General features: G+C 40.3%; 1 protein-coding gene across 13 annotated transcripts in view; it reads right to left on the bottom strand.

The window, feature by feature from the left end:
• Positions 1–24,466, bottom strand: part of LOC124551171 (YLP motif-containing protein 1-like) — a 383,298-nt gene that overhangs the window by 207,439 nt on the left and 151,393 nt on the right. For all 13 annotated transcript variants that reach the window (XR_006967786.1, XR_006967785.1, XR_006967783.1 and 10 more), the window contains exon 12: positions 8,152–8,495. Coding sequence is in view for 7 of the 13 variants with exons in the window: in XM_047126156.1 (XP_046982112.1) it covers positions 8,152–8,495 (344 nt within the window). In the remaining 6 variants the exon portion in view is untranslated. The remainder of the gene's footprint in view (positions 1–8,151; positions 8,496–24,466) is intronic.

Raw genomic sequence — 24,466 nt, 5'->3', positions numbered from 1 at the left:
AATGGATGATTGTTACATCCCCCATCAGGCACCTCCCCAAGTGGCGGATAGGTGGAAGCTTCCCAAACATAGGTGTTGTTGTTGTTGTGGTCTTCAGTCCTGAGACTGGTTTGATGCAGCTCTCCATGCTACTCTATCCTGTGCAAGCTTCTTCATCTCCCAGTACCTACTGCAACCTACATCCTTCTGAATCTGCTTAGTGTATTCATCTCTTGGTCTTCCCCTACGATTTTTACCCTCCACGCTGCCCTCCAATACTAAATTGGTGATCCCTTGATGCTGCTACTAGTGAAATGAAATACCCAGGGTGGTCCAAATATTAACACAGGCCTAAACCTATTAGTGTCTATTCTGGTATCAAGCTGCAAATGGTCAGCATCTGTTTACTAAGCTGATGCAGTTGTTATAAATGTTTGTTGACCTCAACGATCAATTCTTTAACAGTTGTGATCACCAATAGAGATCACCACAACCACTGTCAACCTGAACAAAATCTTGATGGAGCAACAGGAAAGGTACATAACACTGCAGGCCCCAGTAAATAAACTGGGCTTTCCTGGTCATTGGGTTCTGGGGGATGAGAAATATGATGAAAAGGAGAGAAGATTTGGAGCTTCTTATAACCTCTTCACGAACAACAAACTGGCACACTCAACACAAAATGGTGGTCAAACTAGGCAAACTTAAACAGCTTATGGACATACAGAAAAAATTTCACATCAAAACCCTCACATTACAAGAGCCAACACTTACACTTAGAAAATACAGGAAATGAAAAAGGAAAACCTGCTGTCAGAAAGACAATACCTACAATGTTTGGCACGGGCTTTGTCGTACACTAATCAGTCATAGGCAACATCCTACATTTCTTTCCAATATCAGACATAATTTCCAAAATAACCTTCAAATCAAGAAATAAAAGATACACAACCATCAATGCATATGCACCAACAAACAATCACACCAGAAGGAAACTGCAAGAAGTCTAAGACTTTTGGGAAGACATGGAAGACACAACAAACAAAATACCAGGAAGACATGTTGAAACTGTATTAGAAGACTTCAATGAACAACTAGGCAATGAGAAGACATACAAGCAAATTATAGCCCAATATGCAGCACACAAACGAGAAAGGGGAACATGTCATACATCAACATCAAAATTTTAACTTAAAAAATTATGTCAACACAGTTTCAAAAGCAGAGACGAAAGTTCACAACATGAGAAAAAGCCCAAAAACATACGAGTAGAATTCCAAATAGATCAGATAACAATACCAAACAAAAATACAGGAGAAATTCTGAATGTGAGAACAAGCAAAGGATTCTTTGAGTTCAATCATTACTTGCTGCAAGTAAGGATTAGGCCAATCCCAAAAAACAGATAGATAATGCAGAACAAAATTAAAAGACAACAGCCAGAATATTTGAAGGCAAGCAAAGACAAAATTATTGAAGAAATTAATCAAAATACCACAGAAAATTGGATACACCTCATAAAGGCAATTCAGAAGGCAATGCATTGGAATCAACCTCCCAGGAAAGACAAAAACAGATTTTGGAATGCAACTAGTGATCAGGACACTGAACAAATAATCCAGAAATGGAATTAGTTTAGCAGTAACAGTACAATAGAAACATAGCAGAATTTCCCCCATGTCCAGAAACAATCCTCACAAGATATTAGAAGGGCATATGACAAAAGCAGACTAAATGAAATCGAAGAAGACTTTCAAAGAGAAATAACATGAGAAATTTCTACAGAGAAAATATAAATGGTTATCATCTTTTACAGAGGCACAGAAGATTATAGAACAACAGTACAGTCCCTGTAGAAGATGGCATTATTGCCACGATCTGGAAACTCAAAGATGAAAAAAATCACAAATAAAATTCTCTTAGAAATATGGATTACAGAAAAAATTCCACAGCAATGGAAATGCATCTTCATTCATCCACTTCACAAAAAGGGCAACACCGTAATAATTACAGAGATAACCTGCGAGTACTCCTGAAGACCAGACAGATGAACAACACTGTAGTTGCATCAATAGACAGGCACACACTCTTTGACACAATAGAAGAAAATCGAAGAGGCAGAAAAATTTGGGCATTGATAAAACAGACACACACACAGACACCACATACAAAATAAAATGTACATGAGAAATCTCCGAACCATTCAAGATACATACAGAGATCAGACAAGGAAATGGTCTCTTACCACTTTTATTTTTGTTATGGATCCAGTACAGGTTACAGACTTGTTGGTTTCTACAACTTCTCTCTCAATTACTGGTTATGAGAGAACAACTTTCCTATTAGCTGTATTGTTTTAACAATTTGAAGTTGATTATTTCTTAATTTCGTTTCACACCTGGGATTTTACACGGTTAAAGAATGTCTGTGTTTGTTCATATTTATGTCTGAGTATTCTGGTCCTCTTATAATTACAGTAATCAACAAGACATTAATCCATGTATTTCATTATTATATGCCTTTCTCATCTTTAGGGTAGTTTAGTGCTGGGTTTAGAATGCTCACTATTTTTTAAGTTTACAGGATGCTGTCCTCTATACATGGCCCTAATATATATTTTGAATGTTACATATAACCCATTTTTGTGTGTTGTGGTCATCATGTTTATACACTAATGAAACATAAGGCCAATCTCTTAATACACTGTTGGAAAAAAAATTAATACACCCTTTTCGAGATTTCCAATTCACTCAATATTTATTGCTGCAACAGTGCATCTGGAGTGCATGAAATGATTACATATACAGATCAACAGCACAAGCAGTTCTGAGATATCAAGTATCGACCCCACACTGAAACACCCATATTAGTATGTCTCCACAGGCAGGAATGCAGGCACAGACTCTGGCAAACACTAGATTGTACAGATGGAGAATACTGTTGTGGGATACGTTTTGCCATGCCTTCTCAACCTGTTCACATAGTTCTGAAAGAGCTGTTGGTTGTGAAGCAGCACGAGTCAATTCTCGTCCAATCATAACTTACACATGCCCATTGGAGACAGGTCTGAGGATCATGGTGGCCAGGGAAATTGCTTGATGTCTTGCAGATAACACCAAGTTTCATGAGCAGAGAGAGCGAGAGAGAGAGAGAGAGAGAGAGAGAGAGAGAGAGAGAGCGAGAGAGAGAGAGTGAGTGTGTGTGTGTGTGTGTGTGTGTGTGTGTGTGTGTGTGTGTGTGTGTGTGTGTTTTATCCTGTTGGAACAACACATCATCTTCCTGCTGCAAGAACAGCACAAGAATGGGTCTAACAACATTCAGCATGTACTGAGTGCCACTTAGCATCCCTCCAGAGACATCAAAGGTGAACGAGAGTTATACCTTATTGCACCTCAGACGTAAGGCCCAGAGTGGGGACAGTGTGAGCGACATATGCGCTCTACGAGACAAGAGCTCACCAGGTCTATGCAGTATGCACAAATGACCATCACTTGCGAGCAGGCAGAATCTGCTTTCATTGCTGAAGACCACTATCCCACCTTCCAAAGTGATCCTCTGATGGCACCAGTTGAGCCAAGCACGTCTGTGCGGTGGTGTGAGATAAAGACAGGCTAGAGGTTTGTGTGCCTGTAGTCCCACTGCTAATAACGGTTTCGCAACAGTTCGTGTTGAAACATCCGGGCTCACAAGCCGTTTCGTCTGTCCTGTGGTAGCTGTATGATCTACCACTGCTGCTCTTACAGCATCCACTTACATATCATGGCATGAAGGTTGCAGTCATATGTACCTGACATATGATCCTCTCACTTCAATTATGGGACTATTGTTTCCATTACGTAAGTATTGTTGCACCACAAATATGGTTTATGTGTTTGTTATTTTTAACCATTTGGTTCCACTGTTATGTGGAATTCAATTTTATTTTGTCATTGCGTACATTATAACTCTCACTGTCACTATTCTCCATGTTTTTAGTCTACCACAGATGTTTGGTTAAGATATTCTGGCCTTTGCTTTCCTAATTATGTGAAAGTTATTTGTTACATTGGTTGTGTATTACAAGTGTACTATCTTTGATGTTACTTTGCAAATGTGGAACTTTGTGTGTGTTATGTTCATTTCATTCTCCAAAGGTACATTGTCTATTTGACTTGAAGCATTATGAAATGCATTTGTTAGTATTTCATGTACAGGTTATGCTAGTCTAGTTGGCTTCATCGTGACAACCTAGATGTATCAACTTAAAACGAAAATGGAATATGTTTTTAACTGATCTGTTTTACCTTGTAAGTGTACATACATAATTTTAGACCCATCTTTCAGTTGAGTTATGTCATTTTTGTATATATTGTATTTTATGATCGAAGGGGTAGATAATATATAGGTTAAATGTAACAGCTGATGGTTAAAAATGCATTGTCTATAGGGCTTAACAGCTGTTGGTTCTCACCTGATGAAAAAATTAAACTTCAGAGATTCGGTTCCTATCAAGCTAAATGTGAGGTTCCCATCTTTCATACTTGTCTTTTAACGAAGCACGTACTCAGTATCATCCCAATCACCTGCTACAGTGAGCTCGGCACCAGCGAAGAGAAGTGTGCACAACATTTCATCAAGCACAGGGACTCCCATTCCTCCACATTTGCTCTTCCAGGCTTTAAGTACTTCCACCACATAGATTTTAAATAGCGTCAGTGCTATAACACAACATTCGCATAGCCCTTTTGCAAGGGGATACACTGGTGACGCTAAATTTCCTACTTTGACTGCACTCTCACAGACTGTGTAGAACTGTTTAACTGTTTATATGTAAACAGTTGACACACCCCTATCGTTTTGTGGTACCGTACCATAGGCCCTCTGCACATACATAAAGATGAAATGGTTCTCTATCCCTCTGGAATTCTCTTCTCTGTTTTTCCTTTAGGTACAGTGTACCAATCTAGTCTATCATAAACCTTTTCTACAATAAAGAAAGTTGCACATTTTCTACTTCATCTCAGTTCTTCTCCATAAAATCATTATTCAATGCTACTGCCTTAAGTTTTCCTGTTCCTTACCCAAATTCAAGCAAGCCTTTTTCAAAACATTAGAAAATATTTGGCAATTTAACAATGGAAAGGATCATGACCTTTGTGTAATTATTCTTCTTCTTCCTCTTCCTACCTTCCTAGGCTGAAGACCGTTTCCTTCTGCACTCCTCAGTCTACACTGAGGTTGCCAATCCATCCTTTCTTTGGATGGCAAACATTTATTTTACCAGCTGGTGATTTATTTCTTACAATTTTCGCAATCTTTCTTTCATCCTGTCTGTGTGTTCCTTCCATTCCTGCTTTCACTAACCTAACCATTCATTAATGGAGTCCACTTTACAGCCTTTTTCTAACGCACGCACGCTCTCTCTCTCTCTGTGCGTGCGTGTGTGTGTGTGTGTGTGTGTTGCCGGTAATCCTCTGTGAAATTTTCATTTCCATGGTTTCCAAAAGTTTTTGATCTTTCAGGTCTTATCTCAGCTTTGTATGTTATAACTGGTGTCATTACTGTTTTGTATATTGTTGCCTTTGCATCTTTTCCTATATGTTTGTTTTTCCAAATAGTATATTCAAACAATGAAAAATTCACGTTGTAATATCAATTATTTGTTGTTTTTTGAAATATTTCACTTAAACACTCCCCCCCTCCTCCCCTCCCCACACTTCATTTGTTTTTGGTACTTGTTCTCTAACTTCCTTTTTGATATGTCCACTGCTGGATGGTTCAATGCCAAGATATTTAAATATCATTACCCATTAAATAATTTTTCCATCCGCTTCCAGTAAGCATCTAATTGGTTCCACAGATGGGGTCATAGATTTGATTTGTCGAGTGGATATGACTACATTTGGGTTTTTGGCTGTCATGTTACATGTAAGTAAGAGTTCTTGCAGGTTTTTTTCACTGTCTGCTACGACAACTGCATCATTGGCATAGCAAATGGTCTTTGTCCCCCATTCTATAGCTATCACCAGCCAATACCTTCTTTATCAACTTGTCCGTGACTATATTAAAGAGTAGTGGGCTCAAAGAGCCAGCTTGTCTAATGCCATTATTAACTTCTATGCAGCTATTTAACCTGGAACCAGTTTTCACCTGGGTGTAGTTGTTGGAATAAATGCCTTCAATTGTTTTTATTATGCTGGAAGGAAACCCCCAATTATAGAGTAGGTTCACTACATCTGTTAATTGAATCTTATCAAAAGCCTTCTGTAAACCAATCAAACTTTGATAAGCTGCTTTGTTGTATTCAGTGGACCACTTTACAATCTGTCTAAGAATGGGTTTAAGGACTGAACTCAGTAGATTTATACCTCTTATTTGTATATGAGAATTGTAGAACTACTTCTAGATTCATTTGGAATTTTATTACCAGATATTGTAACTAATTTGGCGGTTTGTTCAGTTAAGAGAGATGCTCCATATTTCAGTAATTCATTGGAACATATCTTCCCCTGAAGATTCCCTATCTTTTAACAGACTTAAGAGCTGCTTCTACCTCTGCATGCAAGACAGTAACATCATCGTTTACTTGTATACTGATCTCTCTCCGTTTTCTGGTAATTTTTTACCTTTATACAACTCTGTTAACCCATGGTCCCTCATTTGTGTCATTCATTTTCAAAATTTCACTTAATTATTTCCTGTAATGTTGTAAAATTCTCCGAACTTGTTTCTGCAGCCAGTGAAAGTTATAATCTAAATTACTAGAAAGGATTTCCCAGTTTTCCTGTTTACGACTATTCAATTGCGATTTTGTCTCATTACGAGTTCTCCTGTAATCTTCATAGGAATCTTGTCTTTTTAGTGCTTTATATTTCAGTTTTTTTCCCTCTTCACAGAACCAAAATGTTTCCCTCTCTTGCTTTGTGAATCATATATCTAATGTTTCTTGAGCTGCTGCTTCATTACTTTGACTTTCTTCCAATCCTGATCTCCGTTAACCTCTGCACTAATGGGTTTCTCTTTTATTTCTCTACTAATTGTTTCTGATATACAATTTTTGTAGATTAATTATACAGTGGCTATATTAAATTTTTCTTCTTTAAAGATTTGTTCTTTAGCAATCTTGTTCCTTCCTACATGCAGTCTGTTTTTTGCCATGAGTAGGCTGTTATCACTTCCTATGTTAGCAGAGTTTGTAGTTCTAACATCTAGCACTGACTGTCTTGTTTGTAACAACGTAATCTACTGTATATTTATGGTGTCTTGTGTTCTGAAAAGTGTATTTATACTACTGTGTAGTCACAGGATGTATTATTTATTCTCAGTTCACTGCTAGAGAATTACATGATCATTATCTCACAATTCATTTGAAGATATCAGGCTTAAAACTTCTTGTAACTGCCCACAGAAAGTTTCTCTCTCTGTTCTAGATTTACAACCCTCTAGGCTGTACAGGGAGATTATGTTCAACTTGTGGTGAGCCAGTTTCAGTTTTAGTAAACCATTAATTCAGACAACAAGATCTTTACGTAATTCTTCAGGCTTTCCCGGCGATCTAATGACATCTCGCATTGTCGGGTGTTCTGCCAGATATCAGCGTCGTACTTGCAAGTACGATGCTGATATCCGGCAGAACACCCGACAATCCAAGATGTAACAAGATCTTTGTATTTCTTGTAGATAAGCAGCCCTACTCCTCCTTTAGCTCTCAACTCCACATTAAATGAATACATACTGGTCATATTCCTTCTGCCCCTTGCCTTTCCCTTTTGTGTCTTGGATACTACATACTGAGATTGTAATTGTTAAACACAATAGATAGAACACATGGCTGTCAAAATTGTTTGTTGTAAGTGCAATTTTGATCATTTGTCATTTTCAAGCAAATACTGTAAATGAAAATGTGCATGCACATACATGCATACAAGTACAGCCACTATTCTGCACTTCATGAGATGAAATCATCACGTTTAACAGCGTATACAGTCTTTTTCTGTCTCTCTGGCAACATTCCAAAAATTCCCTCAAATATATCGATAGTGCTAAGTTCCTATAGTTTTAACAATTGTTACTTCTTTACATGGTGATCGCTCAAGTTTTCATAATTTCTATCAGTAGTGGTCATCCACAAGACAAGAACAATCTATGAAGTACTTTCTGTCACCGATTAGATATTCATAAGACATCTCTTACCTTTGCTTGGGGGCCCGGTCGCAGGACGGTGGCCGTAGTCGACGACTGTGGCCGGCTCCAGGTGGTCAATGGCAGGGACCTCAGATGCCCAACCCCCTGCACGTCCTGGGGGTTGGGGAGTGTCAGGAGCCCACCCGCTCGCACGTCCAGCGGGGTGTGGGGCATCCGGTGCCCACCCACCTGCACGTCCATGGGGTTGGGTGGCATCAGGTGCCCACCCACCTCCACGTCCAGGGGGGCCTCGAGGAGCGTAAGTGTCTCTCTCGGAAGCATACCTGTCGGGACCATCTGACCACTCGCTGTATTCAGTCCCATCTGCACCCCACGGAGAGGGAGAATTGAACCTGAGAGCCAAAATATTGCACTGTATACGTATATATTTCAATAAAAAGTCTAGAAGCAACTTGACACTGACACTTTATGCTGATAAATATGTTCAGTTATTGCAATTATCAGTGAACTTCCTCAGATCACCTAATCCAGAACAGTACAGCATTATACATTTCAGTTTATGATCCACATCTCACAGCGACACAAGAATTTCACGATGTCATTAAAAGATTTCTGGAAATACTATATCAGCAATTGTTTTCTTCTTGACTTTGAAAGGAGTCACATCCAAAGAATATTCTAGGTCAATAGTTACAGAGTGCTTTAGCAGAGCAGATACATATTTGGGGAGAATTAGAAGAAAATTCTGACACGGCATCCTGATTTGCTCTTTTTTTCCTTTTTCCCGTTTTTTTCAGTGACGTTCCATCATTTCAAGCAAGGTGTTCTTAACATGCTCCTTCATGAACCTGTGCCCGATAGATACAAACCCTAGTGGCATTAATGTCGATAAGACAATTATGTTTCAGAATGTCAAAACTTTTTACTGATCAAAAATTAATTAGAATGAGTGTTCCAGACTCCTAGATCCACTTTGCTACCCATTACTGAATTAGAAACCTCCCATAAGTAGGTGCACTCAAGTAACTCTTCTATAGTTTGCTCTAGATATTAAATTCTCTGAAAGAGACAAACACATTGTAAAGCAGACTGAGTGTCACTGCTTCTTGGGACCTCTTCCCGTAACATAATGAATTCATGAACAAAATGAAATAATTGCACATATTTAAGAAAAGCACATTCACATAATAGTATAAAAGCATTCATGAAATATAGGAAGTCTTGCACAAATGAAACATTTTTCACAACACAACACGTAAGTAATTACACAGAAGCCTTATGTCTATCAATGAGTAATATGGGCATATTTTCCTATTCAACAACTTCACAAAAAGTGTGCTGTCCTCAAAAATATTTTTACAGAGTTTTGTGTAAGTGCCACACAAAGAAAAAGGTGTCCATTTTCAAGTCGGTCATAAAAGGATCTTTCACAGAAAAACATAGAACTGTAAAAATAGGGCCAGGGAGGAATCATTCTACTACACTTGCCATCTCTCTCCTCCACTTATTTTTTTCACCTCTCATCTGTATGGCAAGTTCTTTTCGACTAATGGTCAAACTCCACAATGAATTTTCACTGTACGGATTTGAAACTTTCTGGCAAACTGAAACTACGTGTTTGACCAGAACTCTAACATGATACCTTTGACTTTTGCATGCAACAATCTACCTACTGAGCTATCCTAGCACAATTCACAACCCACCCTCACAGTTTTGCTTCCACAAATAAGTCTCTTCCTCATTGCACACACAGCTGTAGTGAGAACATTCTTTCTGGAAACAACACCTTATGCTATAGTTAATTTGTTTCTCCATACTAACCTAAATTATGGCAGCGCTAGTCCTGCTCAGCAAGCAAGAGAACTTTGAGGAGTTTGGAAGGTAGAAGAGAGGAAGTAAAATCACAATGGTGGATCATGAGCCATGCTCGGATGTCTGTGCCAAAAGAGCACTTCCCCATGACGGTTAAGTCTCAGTCTGGGACACAATTTTTTTCTGGTAGGAAGTTTCAATGTTCTTCCTGCCTGCCCCCATTCTCATTATGTCTTCTACATCTGTATTCTGCAAACCACCATGAGTGCATGGCAGAAGATACCAGTAATTAGGACTTCGTTTCATTCCATTCACATGTGGAGAGTGGGAGGGATGATTGATTGAATTACTCTAATCGTATCCTCACAATCTCTAAGTGAATGATATATAGGAAGTTGCAGTACATCCCTAGAGTCATCACTGAAAGCTGGCTCTTATACTTTATTAATAGACTTCCTCAGGATATTTTACATCTATCTTCAAGAGTCTTCCAGTTTTTTCCTCTTCGGTATCTCTGTGATACTCTTCCACTGATTAAACAAAACTGTGAACATTCAAGCTGCACCTCTCTGTATATGTTCAATATCTCCTGCTAGTCTTATTTGGTACAGGTCCCATGCACTTGAGCAATATTCTAGAACTGGTCACATGAGTGATTTGTAAGCAATCTCCTTTTCAGACTGAAGTCTAGTATCTGTTATACCCACAACTGAGCCTATGTTGGTCATTCCACTTCATATCCCTTGAAAGTGTTACACTCAGGTACTTGTATGAGATGGTCGATGATGATGATGATGATGATAGGTTTGTGGGGCACTCAACTGCACGGTTATCAGCACCCACACAAATTCGCAACCTTTGCTCTGTCCAATCCCACCACTTTCATGAATGATGATGAAATGATGAGGACAACACAAACACCCAGTCACCTTGAGGCAGGGGAAAATCCCTGACCCCACCAGGAATCAAACCCGGGACCCCGTGCTCAGGAAGGGAGGGTTTGGGGTTGGGTTGTTTGGGGGAGGAGACCAGACAGCAAGGTCATCGGTCTCATCGGATCAAGGAAGGACGGAGAAGGACGTCAGCCGTGCCCTTTCAAAGGAACCATCCCAGCATTTGCCTGGAGCGATTTAGGGAAATCACAGAAAAACTAAATCAGGATGGCCAGACACGGGATTGAACCGCCGTCCTCCCGTATGCGAGTCCAGTGTGCTAGCCACTGCGCTCGGGAAGGGAGAACGCGACCACAAGATGAGTTGGTCGATTCCACAGTAACTCATTGATATTAGAGACATAGGATAACATCTTTTTTTCATTTTGTGAAGTCCACAAATTACATTTCTGAACATTTACAGAAGTTTCCAACCTCTGCACTACTTTGAAAACTTATAAGAGACCTGACTGAATATTACACAGCTTCTTACAGATTATAAGTTATTCATTATTGATAACTGCATCACCTGCAAAAATTCTGAGCTTACTATTAATATTGTCTGTGTGGTCATTAATATACAATATAAACAGCAAGGCTCCCAACACACTTCTCTCAGACATATCTGAAGTTACTTCTACATCTGACAATGACTAACCATCCAGGATAACATGCGTCCTCCCTTCCAAAAAGTCCTCACCCATTCACAAATTTCACTTGATATCCCATATGATCCTACTTTTGACATGGCCATAAAACAATAGTACTCTTTGACCTAATCTTTCAGATACAATTTCTTTTACTAGCAGGTAAGTTCTTATTTGATCGTTAGTAATCGGTGGCAATCTGGACACACAACTTGTTCATCTATCAACCAGTCACCAACACACTGCTTTATAAGTACTATTGGCTAAAAAATTCTCTGTATACACTGCATTTTGTAATCAATCACAGCAAGGACCTGAGAATTTGAATATTTGTTCCACTTGTGTTAATATATTTTTAATGTTTTTCCTCATGTGTTATGTAACTTCCGAGGTATTGTTTACATCCGTTAATACGTGGGGCAATCAATAAGTAATGCAACACATCTTTTTTCTGAAAGCAGGTTGGTTTTATTCAGGATTCTAATAGACGATATTATTCCCACTCTTTTGGCCGCAATACCATATTTTTCAACATAATTTCCCTTCAATGTGACAGCCTTACATAACTTTACCAGAAGGCCTTTATGTCCTAATGGTACCACTCTACTGGTTGACATCATAGCCAATGTCTTGCTGCATCAATAACCTCCCCATCATCCACATACTGCTTCCAACAGAATGCATCCTTCATTGGACAAACAGATGGAAGGTGCAAGATCTGGACTGCAGGGTGTATGAGAAAAAACAGTTCTGTGAACTTCTCTCAGGTGAGCAGACTTGTGAGAGACCTAGCATCACCATGGAGAAGGATAAGTTCAACTGCATTTTTGTGGTGAGGAACATGCTGAAGCTATTTCTTCCATTTCCTGATGGTAGCAAAATACACTTCAGAGGTGATCATTGCACTATGAATGAGGGCATCAACAAAACAACCACTTCAGAGTCCCAGAAGACAGTCATCATGACTTAAACGGCTCAGGCAATGGCTTTGAACTTTTTCTTTCAAGGAGAGGTGGTGTTTGTCACTCCACAGATCGCCTTCTCAATTTCAGTTTGAGGCGGTGAACCCACATTTTATCGCCTTTGATGATGTTTGACAAAAAAATAGTCATGATCTGTCTTATAACATGCAAGCAATTCTGCACAGATTGTCATTCACTGCAATTCATGGTCTTCTGTTAAGAACCCAGCACACACACACCTTGAGTGCAACTGATGGACAAGTTTGTCAGCACTACCAACAGATATGTCCAGTCGTGCACCAAGATTTTGCTTTTGTTCACTGCCCATCTCAGCAGACATTCTGCAAGCATCTATGAATATCTACGATGCTAGCTCTGCTTAGAACACACCTCCATTACAGATGCCATTTTGCAAGCTACGTATAGTGCCACCATGTCTCAGAACTTCATAAAACTATAGGGGCTAAAACAGGAATATTCCATGACATCCCACAACAAATACCGCATTTTTTCAGCCGAAACCGGAGGGAAAAAGATGTGTTGCTTTAATTATTGAATGCCCTTGCAGTAGTGTTTTCAAAGTCCATCCAACAATTTCAAAGATTCCTTTTCAGTGACATTCATAACTAGACCCCATTTTCAACATTCATCCAGTGGTTATATGTGACATAATTCTGATCACCTTTGTTGAAGGTGATCACAACCTGATCTTACAGGTAATTATCATTGATTTCGATACTTGTACTTTTCTAAATCTCCTTCCTGTTCCTTGAACCAAAATTGTATACCATCTTTAACAGTTTTCAGGTTGGTAACAATCTTCATCTAATTGCACGTTTTATTGTATACGCTGCATATTACAATGACACACACTGAAAAGTCAAAGAAACTGGTACACCTGCGTAATATCGTGTAGGGCCCCAGTGAGCACACAGAACTGCTGCAACATGGTGTGGCATGGTCTCGACTAATGTCTGAAGTAGTGCTGGATGGAATTGACACCATGAATCCTGCAAGGCTGTCCATAAATCCGTAAGAGTACGAGGGGGCGGAGATCTCTTCTGAACAGCATGTTGCAAGGCACCCCATATATGCTCAATAATGTTCATGTCTGGGGAGTTTGGAAGCCAGCGGAAGTGCTTAATCTCAGAAGAGTGTTCCTGGAGCCACTCTGTAGTAATTCTGGACATGTGGGGTGTCGCATTGTCCTGCTCGAATTGCCCAAGTCCGTCGGAATGCACGATGGACTTGAATGGATGCAAGTGATCAGACAGGACACTTACGTACGTGTCACCTCTCAGGGTCATAACTAGACATATCGGGGGTTCCATATCACTCCAATTGCATATGTCCCACACCATTTCAGAGCCTCCACCAGCTTGAACAGTCCCACAGCTGACATGCAGGGTCCATGGATTCATGAGGTTGTCTCAATAGCTGAACATGTCCATCAGCTTGATACAATCTGAAATGAGACTCATCCAATCAAGCAACATGTTTCCAGTCATCAAAAGTCCAATGTCGGTGTCGATAGGCCAGGTGAGGCATAAAACTAGGGTACAAAAGTGGGCCTTCGGCTCTGAAAGTTCAAATCGATGATGTTCTGTTGAATGGTTCGCACGCTGACACTTGTTGGGGCCCAGCATTGAAATCTGTGGCAATTTGCAGAAGGGTTGCACCTCTGACGCATTGAATGATTCTCTACAGTTGTTGTTGGTCCAATTCTTGCAGGATCTTTTTCTGGCCACAGTGATGTCAGAGATTTGATGTTTTACCAGATTACTGATATTCACAGTACGCTTGTGAAATAGCTGTAAGGAAAAATCTCCACTTTATTGCTACCTTGAAGATGCTGTGTCCCATCGCTCATACGCCAACTATAACACCACGTTCAAACTCACTTAAAACTTGACAATCTGCCATAATAGCAGCAGTAACCAATCTAACAAGTGCACCAGACACCTTTTGTCTCATAAAGGCATTGTCGACCACAGTACCATATTCTGCCTGTTTACATATCAGTATTTGAATACATATGCCTATATCAGTTTCTTTGGTGCTTCAGTGTACATTGGGTTTACTGCCATAGGCCCTTCCCAGCTCTACAAAAGACAAGCTAGTATCCATGCCTTATTGTAATCATTTTCCAGTTAACTGTCTTAGGACAAGCACATCACCGATGCGTGACATGCCTGCTTGGATGCTTCCTTGTTCCTCAATACCATTAACGTGATCTTCTATCCTCTTGAGAAAGAAGTCTTTCGCAATGGCACAGATATGTAAAACATTCTTGGTTTTTTGCCGCATCAATTCGGCATACAATTTTTGAAATTATAATGTAATTGAATTGATAAAAAATCTTCTTACCAGGCAGTGGTAAGAAAACATATATAGAAAGGTATTTAAGTTTGTAAGCTTTCGGAGCAAGTGGCTCCTCCTCCTGGCAGAAGGGTTGAAGGAGAAGGAAGAAGGGTGAGGGAAAAGGATCTGTGAGAGTTAGGAAAAGGGGTACAAATTTGAAAAGTCACCCAGAACCCCAGGTCAAAAGAGACTTACTAGACGGGATGAGAAGGAAAATCTGTTTGTTGGGGATGGCACCGGACGAGATTTGAAAACCCTATGAGCAAAGTTAAAAAGCCATCACATCCAATCCTGATACTGCTGATCCCTCCAAAAAGCAACTTAGGAATTCACCTCTTCTCACTCTGTATTATCCTGGTCTTGAATGTATTTATCAGCTACTTTAAAATCGGAACCTGAAATTAGATCCATTCTGTCCAACATTTTGCCCACCTCACCTACAGTAGCTTTTCATTGCCCTTGCAATCCCCACAATATCCTTGTCCGACCCTATGCTCCTTCTGCAACCATTTCCCTACCCTATGGTTCCCACTCCTGTCACCGCCCCTGCCCCCCCCCTTAAGACTTGCCCTATGCAGTCTCCTATACCACCTATACTATCCCCGCAATGGGACAACATATACTATCAAACATAAAGCCACCTGTGAGACAACACACATTGTATATCAGCTGTTATGTAAACACTGTTTGATCTTTTACATTGCCATGGCTACCACCAAGATATCTGTTAGGATGAAAGGGTACAGGCAAAGGGTTTGTACTGCCAACACACAATATCCTGTTGCAGAGCATGCTCTACAACATGACGCTTGTGACCTCAGTGCCTATTCACCACACGTGTCATCTGGATTTGTCCCCCAGACACCATTTTCTCAGAAATCTTCAGGTGGGAACAGGCTCTATGACATGTGCTTCGTTCTCGCCACCCACCTGGCCTTAATTTACATTAATATTTTTTGGTTTCAACATTTCCTCACAGTAACTACTCCTTTCTTCACTATCTTTTAGTTTTCTATATCTTTCATTTTCTGACCGTCTATTTTTGCCCTGCGTCTCCCCTCCCCCCGCCTCTTTCACACATAATGAACTTAGCTTTTCGCTCTTATTAACTCACGCACAATGTTTTAGCATTAATCTGTCTTGAATATTTCCCATCTTCCAACTTTAAGCTCTCAGATTTTCAAATCTGGTCTGGTGTAGTCCCCCAACAGTTAGTCTTTCCACCTAATCCCTCCTGTAAGTCTCTCCTTACCCAGAGTTCTAGGTGACTTTCCCAAACCTCATCAGTCCTTTTCCTTCAACCCTCTTCCTTCCCCGTTCAATCTTCCTGCCAAACTATGGAGTTACACTCTCCAGCAGATTGCAAACTTACATACCTTTTTATATGTGTGTTCTCCTGCCACCACTGGGTGAGATTTTTATCTATGCAATTACTTTGAACTTATGTATGGTTTATTCGACATCCTTGCAACATCATCATTACCTGTATAACTCTGAAAGTTCCCTCAATTCTAAAGAAAAAGAAAAATATTGGTATATTCTTTACTAACCATAAGGGAGTCTCCGGGCCTAGAGGCCTGGCAATTTATTTTACAGTTTATGGTATTTGTTATATGGGAAATTTTCACATTCTTAACTGTACACTAGTCATGTTAATGTCACTAAAATCCCTTATCTTTTGTACTAATTTCCATTGTCTTTTCCGACGTTTTTCACTCCTCCCCCTCCTGCTTCTTTTCCATATGAATGGATCTTTGGTTTCCCACAAGGTTACCTAATAGTTCACATTTGTATTTCACCAATTGGTTCTAACTTCTTTCTAGTCCTATATTGTATTGTTTGTATTTTCCTGTCCTCTCAGTCAAAATTGCAGAAAACTGAACAACAATTAAATCCAGTGGATTTGGGTGTCACAAAAATTCAATCAGCTTGATATAAAAAACAATCGAAGTTGCTACATTCAGTTCTTTTTTATTTATCTGATAACCTGTTTTGGGTATCAGACATCATTCTCAAAACATCCAAAGAACAAAGCATGCTGGGGAGGAAAAAAAATTAAAACCAATATCATTCATCTAGTCTTTAAAACTACTGACAACTGCAGCTGTGATTCCATAAATGCAAGCTGTGACAGCAGCTAAGGGATTAAGGAACCATCTAGAGATGATGAACAATCAGCCAACATCTCTGTCGATGATCTTGCTACTAACTGGTGTGCCAATCAAAATGATGGAAGTGTCCCATCTGAGGGTGTACTTTCAGCATGACAACAAAGTGACTGTTACAGCAAGAGAAGCTCCTGTACAAATTCTGGGTGACTCAACTGGTATAGGAGGTTTCATCTACCTGCACCACCTTAGGCATGTATGTATGTAAGAAGATGCATGTGGGAGAACGTCACAGACCTAATACCTATTATTAGGCACATCTGCAAGTCATTACTTTAATAACAAAGACTAATACCTATTAATAGGCACATCTGCAAGGCATTACTTCAATAACAAAGCCTCTGCTCCCACTAGCCCATGTACAGACAGAGTGTCAACAGCTGCAGGCAAGCTTCTGAATCCATGGGAAAAATGGCTGATCTCCAGATGGAACCATCCTGGCATCCAAGAAGCCTCAGAAAGGGAGTGTATACCTGACAGGTCACCAATTTTGATGTCTTTTGGCCGGTTATATGCACACATATGTAAAGAATGCTGCTTAAGTACAATGCACATCTCAACCATTCTCGAGAAACTAAGGTTCTAAGTTTTACAAGCCAGTCAGATACCAAATGAAAGCACTGGCAGTCATGCAGCAGTGTTTATACAACTGGCTAAGCCTGACTGTATGTGTTTGTGTCCCGTCACTCCCCCCCCCCCCCCCCCTCTCCCGCCCAGTCTTCCTGATAACACTTATGTTGTTCCAATCAATCATGTTTCAACAGACTTTTACACACATAGGTCCACAAACACTGTGAATTTCTTGGATTCCCCTCAAGAATCACGTTGTTGTCATCATCACTACCACTACCACCAACAAAGTGTATTACAGATGATGTATAACAGTACTATAATAAAAATTCAAGAGAAAATGAACATTTATTAATAAATTTGTGCGAATATTTGGCTGACGACGTACTCAGTTAATATCTGCTGCACATAATGTACACTGTATTTGCATTCTTTTGGACTATCAATAGAAAGGAGATGTGCCCCCTATTTGTGGAATGGCTTCCCAGCTTTCCTGCCTACTGTGTTGCAGACCATTTAATTTTGACAGAAGTGATAAAGTCATAAGTCAACAGTTTGTAACAACTTGAGAGAATGCTCATTCATTAATGTATGTTGCAAAGAAATATTTACTGTGCTTTTTTTTTAACCAGAGCCACAGACAGGACCTACAATGGTGAATAAAGAACCCCGTACCTGTGTTTAGTGGGGGTAGGGGGGGGGGGGGGGTGAGAGAGAGAGAGAGAGAGGCTATCATGGTATGGTCAGATACATAGCCTGCCACCTCAGCCGGTCACGCCAATGCCACTGCCTGACAACTGGCACTCTTGTACAGTGTTTGACAGGCTCGTAAAAACTTCAAATCTCAATTCCTTGAAAATACTTGAGAAGCATGTCATACTAGAGCTGCATATGTTATATGTACATACCACAAACGTGCATAAGATGAGCGAGACCGGTGACCTGCGTCTAACATTCTGAGCCTCCCTGATGGAGGAACTGAAGGCTCTTTCAAAACAGTGTATTGGCTGTACTGGAATTTTAAAGGCAACAAGTGTCATCACTTCACTTTATTATTAGCATTTTATTTTTTCCTAATGGTTAATGTTGATTTCTACCCTGGAAATCTCGGCTGTTCCGCTGACAGTTGTGGAAACAAAACTGTTTGAAATGCCTCACAGAATGTTTTGGCACTTGGGGTGTCCTGTGTGAAACAAACTTTATTCCTTCCATTATTTGTAATGCCTATGCTTTAAAATGGGTGTTACGGCATCTATTTTGAAACCATCAAAGTTGTCAGCTCAACCCTCTTAGACATCTGGCACGTCGTGGAGCTGTGTCAGCACGTGACAGCTACTGGTCGGCTGTAAGTGTCTTGAGTGACAAGCATTAAGCAACCATTACAAAAATTTCTAAATGAAGATGACTATTTTGTCAAATGTTCCATCACTTCCGCAGACAAAATAGTGGCAAAGAATGATTCATCATAATGATTCAGATACATCAATCGAACACCAAATATGACAGGCCACTAACAGCTATATGGTGGTGGTTAGTGTTTAACGTCCCGTCGACAACAAGGTCATTAGAGACGGAGCGCAAGCTCGGGTTAGGGAAGGAGCGGGAAGGAAATCGGCCGTGCCCTTTCAAAGGAACCATCCCGGCATTTGCTTGAAACGATTTAGGGAAATCACGGAAAACCTAAATCAGGATGGCTGAAGACGGGATTGAACCGTCGTCCTCCCGAATGACTAACAGCTATATCTCTAGGACTCAGCACAGCTGCTATATGGTCCTTTTCACAATACTGTTACATTCCGTACTGGATTTTCCATTGTTTGATTCACTGGGGAAAGTGACATAATTATACTGCTAAGACTTTAATTTTTGGTTTAAGTCTGGCTGAAAAATTTAAAACATATTGGCAGAAGAATTCGTCATACAGAAAATATTTTTCAAAAGGTGGGCACAAGAGCTTCCCACCCCCGCCCTTGGTATTGCGAGGGTTAATCTTCGGGATCCACTTGCTACTACTTGAGAGCAGTAGTACCCGTGCCACCTCTCAAGTTTCACCATTTCCCTTCCTCTCTGTAGGCCCAATAGCTGTAGTAGAGCTATAATGGCATGCAAACATTTATGAATTTGCATCAAAGAATTGTTGTGAAAATAGGAAAGTGAGTCGTCCAGAAATAAGTGACACGAGAATTCTGGTGTTGGCCACTGCCCAAGTATGAATGTTTAATGCACGTGTCCTGTTAAATGTAAGTATTGAAGCACAAAGGAAATCTCTGGCTACGCAGCTGAGACTTCGAGCAACTGACAAGAACTTAAACATGATTGAAAACATTGCTGAGCCTTCAGTGTCCTCTTTCAGAGCCAAGTAGGACAAAATGTGTGTGGGTGTGTGTGTGTGTGTGTGTGTGTGTGTGTGTGTGTGTGTGCACACGCGCGCGCGCACGCACACACACACACACACACACACACACACACACACACACACACACACACACAGAGAGCTACATTGTTCTACTACTATAGCTTGACAATCTATTAACTTCAGTATAATGGTGGCTGAACTATCTTTGCTTATAATGAAACACAAGCAGTAAGAAAAACAATAAGTTGCAAATGTTATCCTTCATTTCATGTCAACATGAACTGAATGCTAACTGTCCAGTTCAGTTAAAAATTCACAAAAACTATGTTCAAAGAAAGAATACATGAACGTTCAAAAGTAAAAGTATTGCACAACTGATGAAAGTAACAGAGTAAAAATTGAATATGTAGTGACAACTGAAAATCTGTGGCAGACTGGGACAGCCACTTGCCACTGTAACAAAGACAGCCAGGTTCGAGTGCTGGCATGGCACAGATTTTCCTGTTGCGATTACTTATTCATTACACTAAAGATTCAACGTATTTACAAGGTTTTAAACTGATATCATTTCATTGCACTGCATCATTTGTTTGATCCTTATCGATTCATTCATTTCGGTGAATTTAATTCATTTCAAAGTAGGAACGCATAGGTACAAACTAACATATCTCTTCCTTGTTCACAGAAAGTGCTGCTGCCAGAGACCCTGATGCATAATAAATACAGACCATTCAAAATAGACATTTCACTATTCTAGTGAGAAAGCAGTTGCTGAACCATCAATATGTTCTCTCATTACCTGTCAAGATCAGTGGTCAGCCAAGCCATTTAGGTTGTGCACTGCAACAGTAAAATAGTTTGACCCTCCCTGCTCAATATATTAAAGGTAGAGTGAGGAGAAAAGAGCTCAAGTCAGTAAAAAAGCTGCCAGGAAATTTTCAGATAGCTGTAGACATGTACTGTTTGATGAGTTACGATACTGCTCCTCAAGTGAGTGTGGAAGAGCCAGAAACTCACTTCACTTATCTCCCATACATATCTCATGTGCCACTGTGCCTAAAATGTAGAATGAAAGAAAACACTATATTTCAGGTAAATGTACATAGATTCTGGTCATCAGTGTAAGAACTGGTCTGTCGCAACACGCAATACCTCTGTGTTCGTGTTTGGGGGAGACGTACTCCCCATGTGCGAGGGCAGACGGTGGCAGTGACATCCAACAACCGAGACAGCTTTTGGCAGCAGTGTGCGCTACTGGATACGTATTCCACTTAACGTTTGACTTGCAGAACTGATGAATGACGTGACAGTCCTCGTGAGAGCAATTTCATTGAGTTCTGAATGATTTTAACCATAACCACTACTACTCGCCATGTGGGGCACAACAAAAAGACTGTCACAAATATAGCTTTCGGCAGTAAGGCATTCGTCAAAATTAGACGACAAACACACACATACACACTCACGCAAATGCACAAAACACAGAAGTTTCAGGCAATTTCCCCAATGAATGTCATATTCAATACTTTCAAGTTCAGGAACTTAATTACATGTCAATGTATTTTTAAAAGTACATTGTGAGTAAAAGTCAACAACAGTTAACATCATTTGCACTTTTTTTTCAGTGGGTATAAAGTGACTCCATCTTGGTAGTGCACATTATTGAAAAGGCACTGATGTTGGTTAGAGTATCCTGAAAGATATTTTCATATTAAGGACAGTATTAACGCATCCGTAATCTTTTAGTAAGTATTGTTGTTAATGTGTTGTTAATGTAAGTCAACAATAATTAATGAATTTTTTTTATTTTTCTCTCAATTTTTTAAAGGGTAGACATAAAGTACCTAAATTTTTTAAAGGGTAGACATAAAGTACCTATCCCCCCGCCCCTCTGATACGGTACATTATGGAAAACACATTGGTATTGCTAGGGTCAATATCCGCACCTGACAGGGTGGTTAATGTCAGGTGTCATGCCCCCTATGCAATGCACTGTGGCAAAGTTTGGGATTTGAACCTATGACCACAACAGAAGTAACATTACACATAGTGCAGAGCACAGACTCGTTATCGTTTAATCCAATTACCTGCGCCAAGTGCCCTGTACTGTGGCAGTTACGAGGAACCTAGTTACCTCCATGGCCTGACTCGCCCCATGCCAAATATCACCAGTTTTGTCACCATCAAACCTTTTTAAATCACTCATCGTAAACTACTGTATGACAGGTTGCAAATTATACCACCTGTTACGTTGTTTACATGCATTGTAGCTCACTCAAGTATATTTTTCTCGTAGCAGGTGTCCTATTAAGCCACGCAGTGAAATAGCTCTATAACAGTGAAACTTATGATCAAACATTGATAATTTTTTTGCTCCAATTTTGTCGAATCCATTTCTTCAGGCTTCAGCTTCACACACGATTTGTTGGAGCAGCAGCTTATGGGTGCTCAATGCTGAAGCATCAGCACACAATTTGTTGCACTGACTGTAACAGATTGAATTGGCAGTCACGAACAAACGACATATTGGTTATCTGTATATGCAAATTACATAAATAGCATTATTGCGATACAGCTTTAGTCACACAATATGTGATCAAAAGTATCCAAACACCCCCAAAAAACCTAAGTTTTTCATATTAGGTGCATTGTGCTGCCACCTACTGCCAGGTACTCCATATCAGCGATCTCAGTAGTCATTAGACATCGTGAGACAGCAGAATGGTGTGCTCCGAAGAACTCACGGACTTCAAACATGGTGACTGGATGTCACTTGTGTCATACGGCTGTACGTGAAATTTCCACACTCCTAAACATCTCTAGGTATACTGTTTCCAATGTGATAGTGAAGTGGAAAAGTGATGGGACACATACAGCACAAAAGCGTTCGGGCTGACCTCATCTGTTGAGTGACAGAGACGGCCAACAGTTGAAGAGGGTCATAATGTGTAATACGCAGACATGTATCCAGGCCATCACACAGGAATTCCCAACTGCATCAGGATCCACTGCAAGTACTATGACATTTAAGTGGGAGGTGAGAAAACTCAGTTTTCATGGTCGAATGGCTGCTCATAAGCCACACATCACGCCGGTAAATGCCAAACGACACCTCGCTTGCTTTAAGGAGTGTAAACATTTGATGATAGAACAGTGGAAAAACGTTGTGTGGAGTGACGAATCATGGCACACAATGGGGCGATCTGATGGCCGGGTGTGGGTATGGCGAATGCCTGGTGAACATCATCTGACAGTGTGTGTAGTGCCAACAGTAAAATTCAGAGGCAGTGGTGTTATGGTGCGGTCGTGTTTTTCACGGAGGGGGCTTGTGCCCCTTCTTGTTTTGCATGGCACTATCACAGCACAGGCCTACATTGATGCTTTAGGCACCTTCTTGCTTCCCACCGTTGAAGAGCAATTCGGGGATGGCAACTGCACCTTTCAACATGATCAAGCACCTGTTCGTGATGCATGGACTGTGGCGGAGTGTTTACATGACAATAGCATCTCTGTAATGGACTGGCCTGCACAGAGTCCTTACCTGAATCCTATAGAACACCTTTGGGATGTTATGGAATGCTGAGTTCATGCCAGGCTTCACTGACCGATATCGATATCGACATCGACATCGACATCTTCCCTCAGGGCAGCACTCCTTGAAGGATTGGCTGCCATCACCTGATTGAACGTATGCCTCAGAGAGTGGAAGCTATCATCAAGGCTAAGGGTGGGCCAACACCGTATTGAATTCCAGCATTACTAATGGAAGGCGCCACATACTTTTAAGTCATTTTCAGCCAGGTGTCTGGATACTTTTGATCACACTGTGTACCTCATGATACCCTATCAAGGTTTTTGTCTGTTTCAAATAACTTATTGTACACTGAGGACAGGTGACTGACTGCAGCCCAGTTATCCATGGCTGGTACGTGTACTGTACCAAATATTCCTAGAATGCCGGCCATGACATACAGATTGTTCTGTACTCACATAACTAGGAAAACAGAAGAATTCAAAATGTCCAACCTGTCTGGTCCACCCACTGTCACACAACCATCAAGGACAAGATATCCGTATGCAGGAACGGATGTCATAAATTACCAATATTTATCGTGCACTTAGGTATGACAAACTGTGCCTGGGCAACTGACACAACTTAAAAATTATGTTGTCTAAATACTACGTGTCAACATCAGAGTAACTGCGTATCAGAAATTATACTTATTTATAATTTCTCTTAACCGGTGCAAGATAGATGCTGAAGTTTTAAGCACACAATTTCCATGAAATTATTGTGATGACACCTGAACAGTCCAGTCTGTGAATCTGTCCAGGCGATTCCTTCAGGGTAAACCTTCAAATTCACAAACTGTGCATGTGAAAATTATGTTTACAAAGTTTACTGGTATCATAAAAACATATTTTTGTAAATTATGAGACAGAACCACTGGCCAGTACTTGCCTTCAGAAGGCACCTATAAAAGGGACAAACACCATCTGATTAGCATGACACTCCTATGTAATGCAGAATTAACTACTACATGCCACAAGAGGTG

Source organism: Schistocerca americana, chromosome 9, assembly GCF_021461395.2.
Source record: "Schistocerca americana isolate TAMUIC-IGC-003095 chromosome 9, iqSchAmer2.1, whole genome shotgun sequence".
NCBI lineage: Eukaryota > Metazoa > Arthropoda > Insecta > Orthoptera > Acrididae > Schistocerca > Schistocerca americana.
Note: the sequence above shows the minus strand (reverse complement) of the source record. Positions and strands in the feature narration are given on the sequence as shown.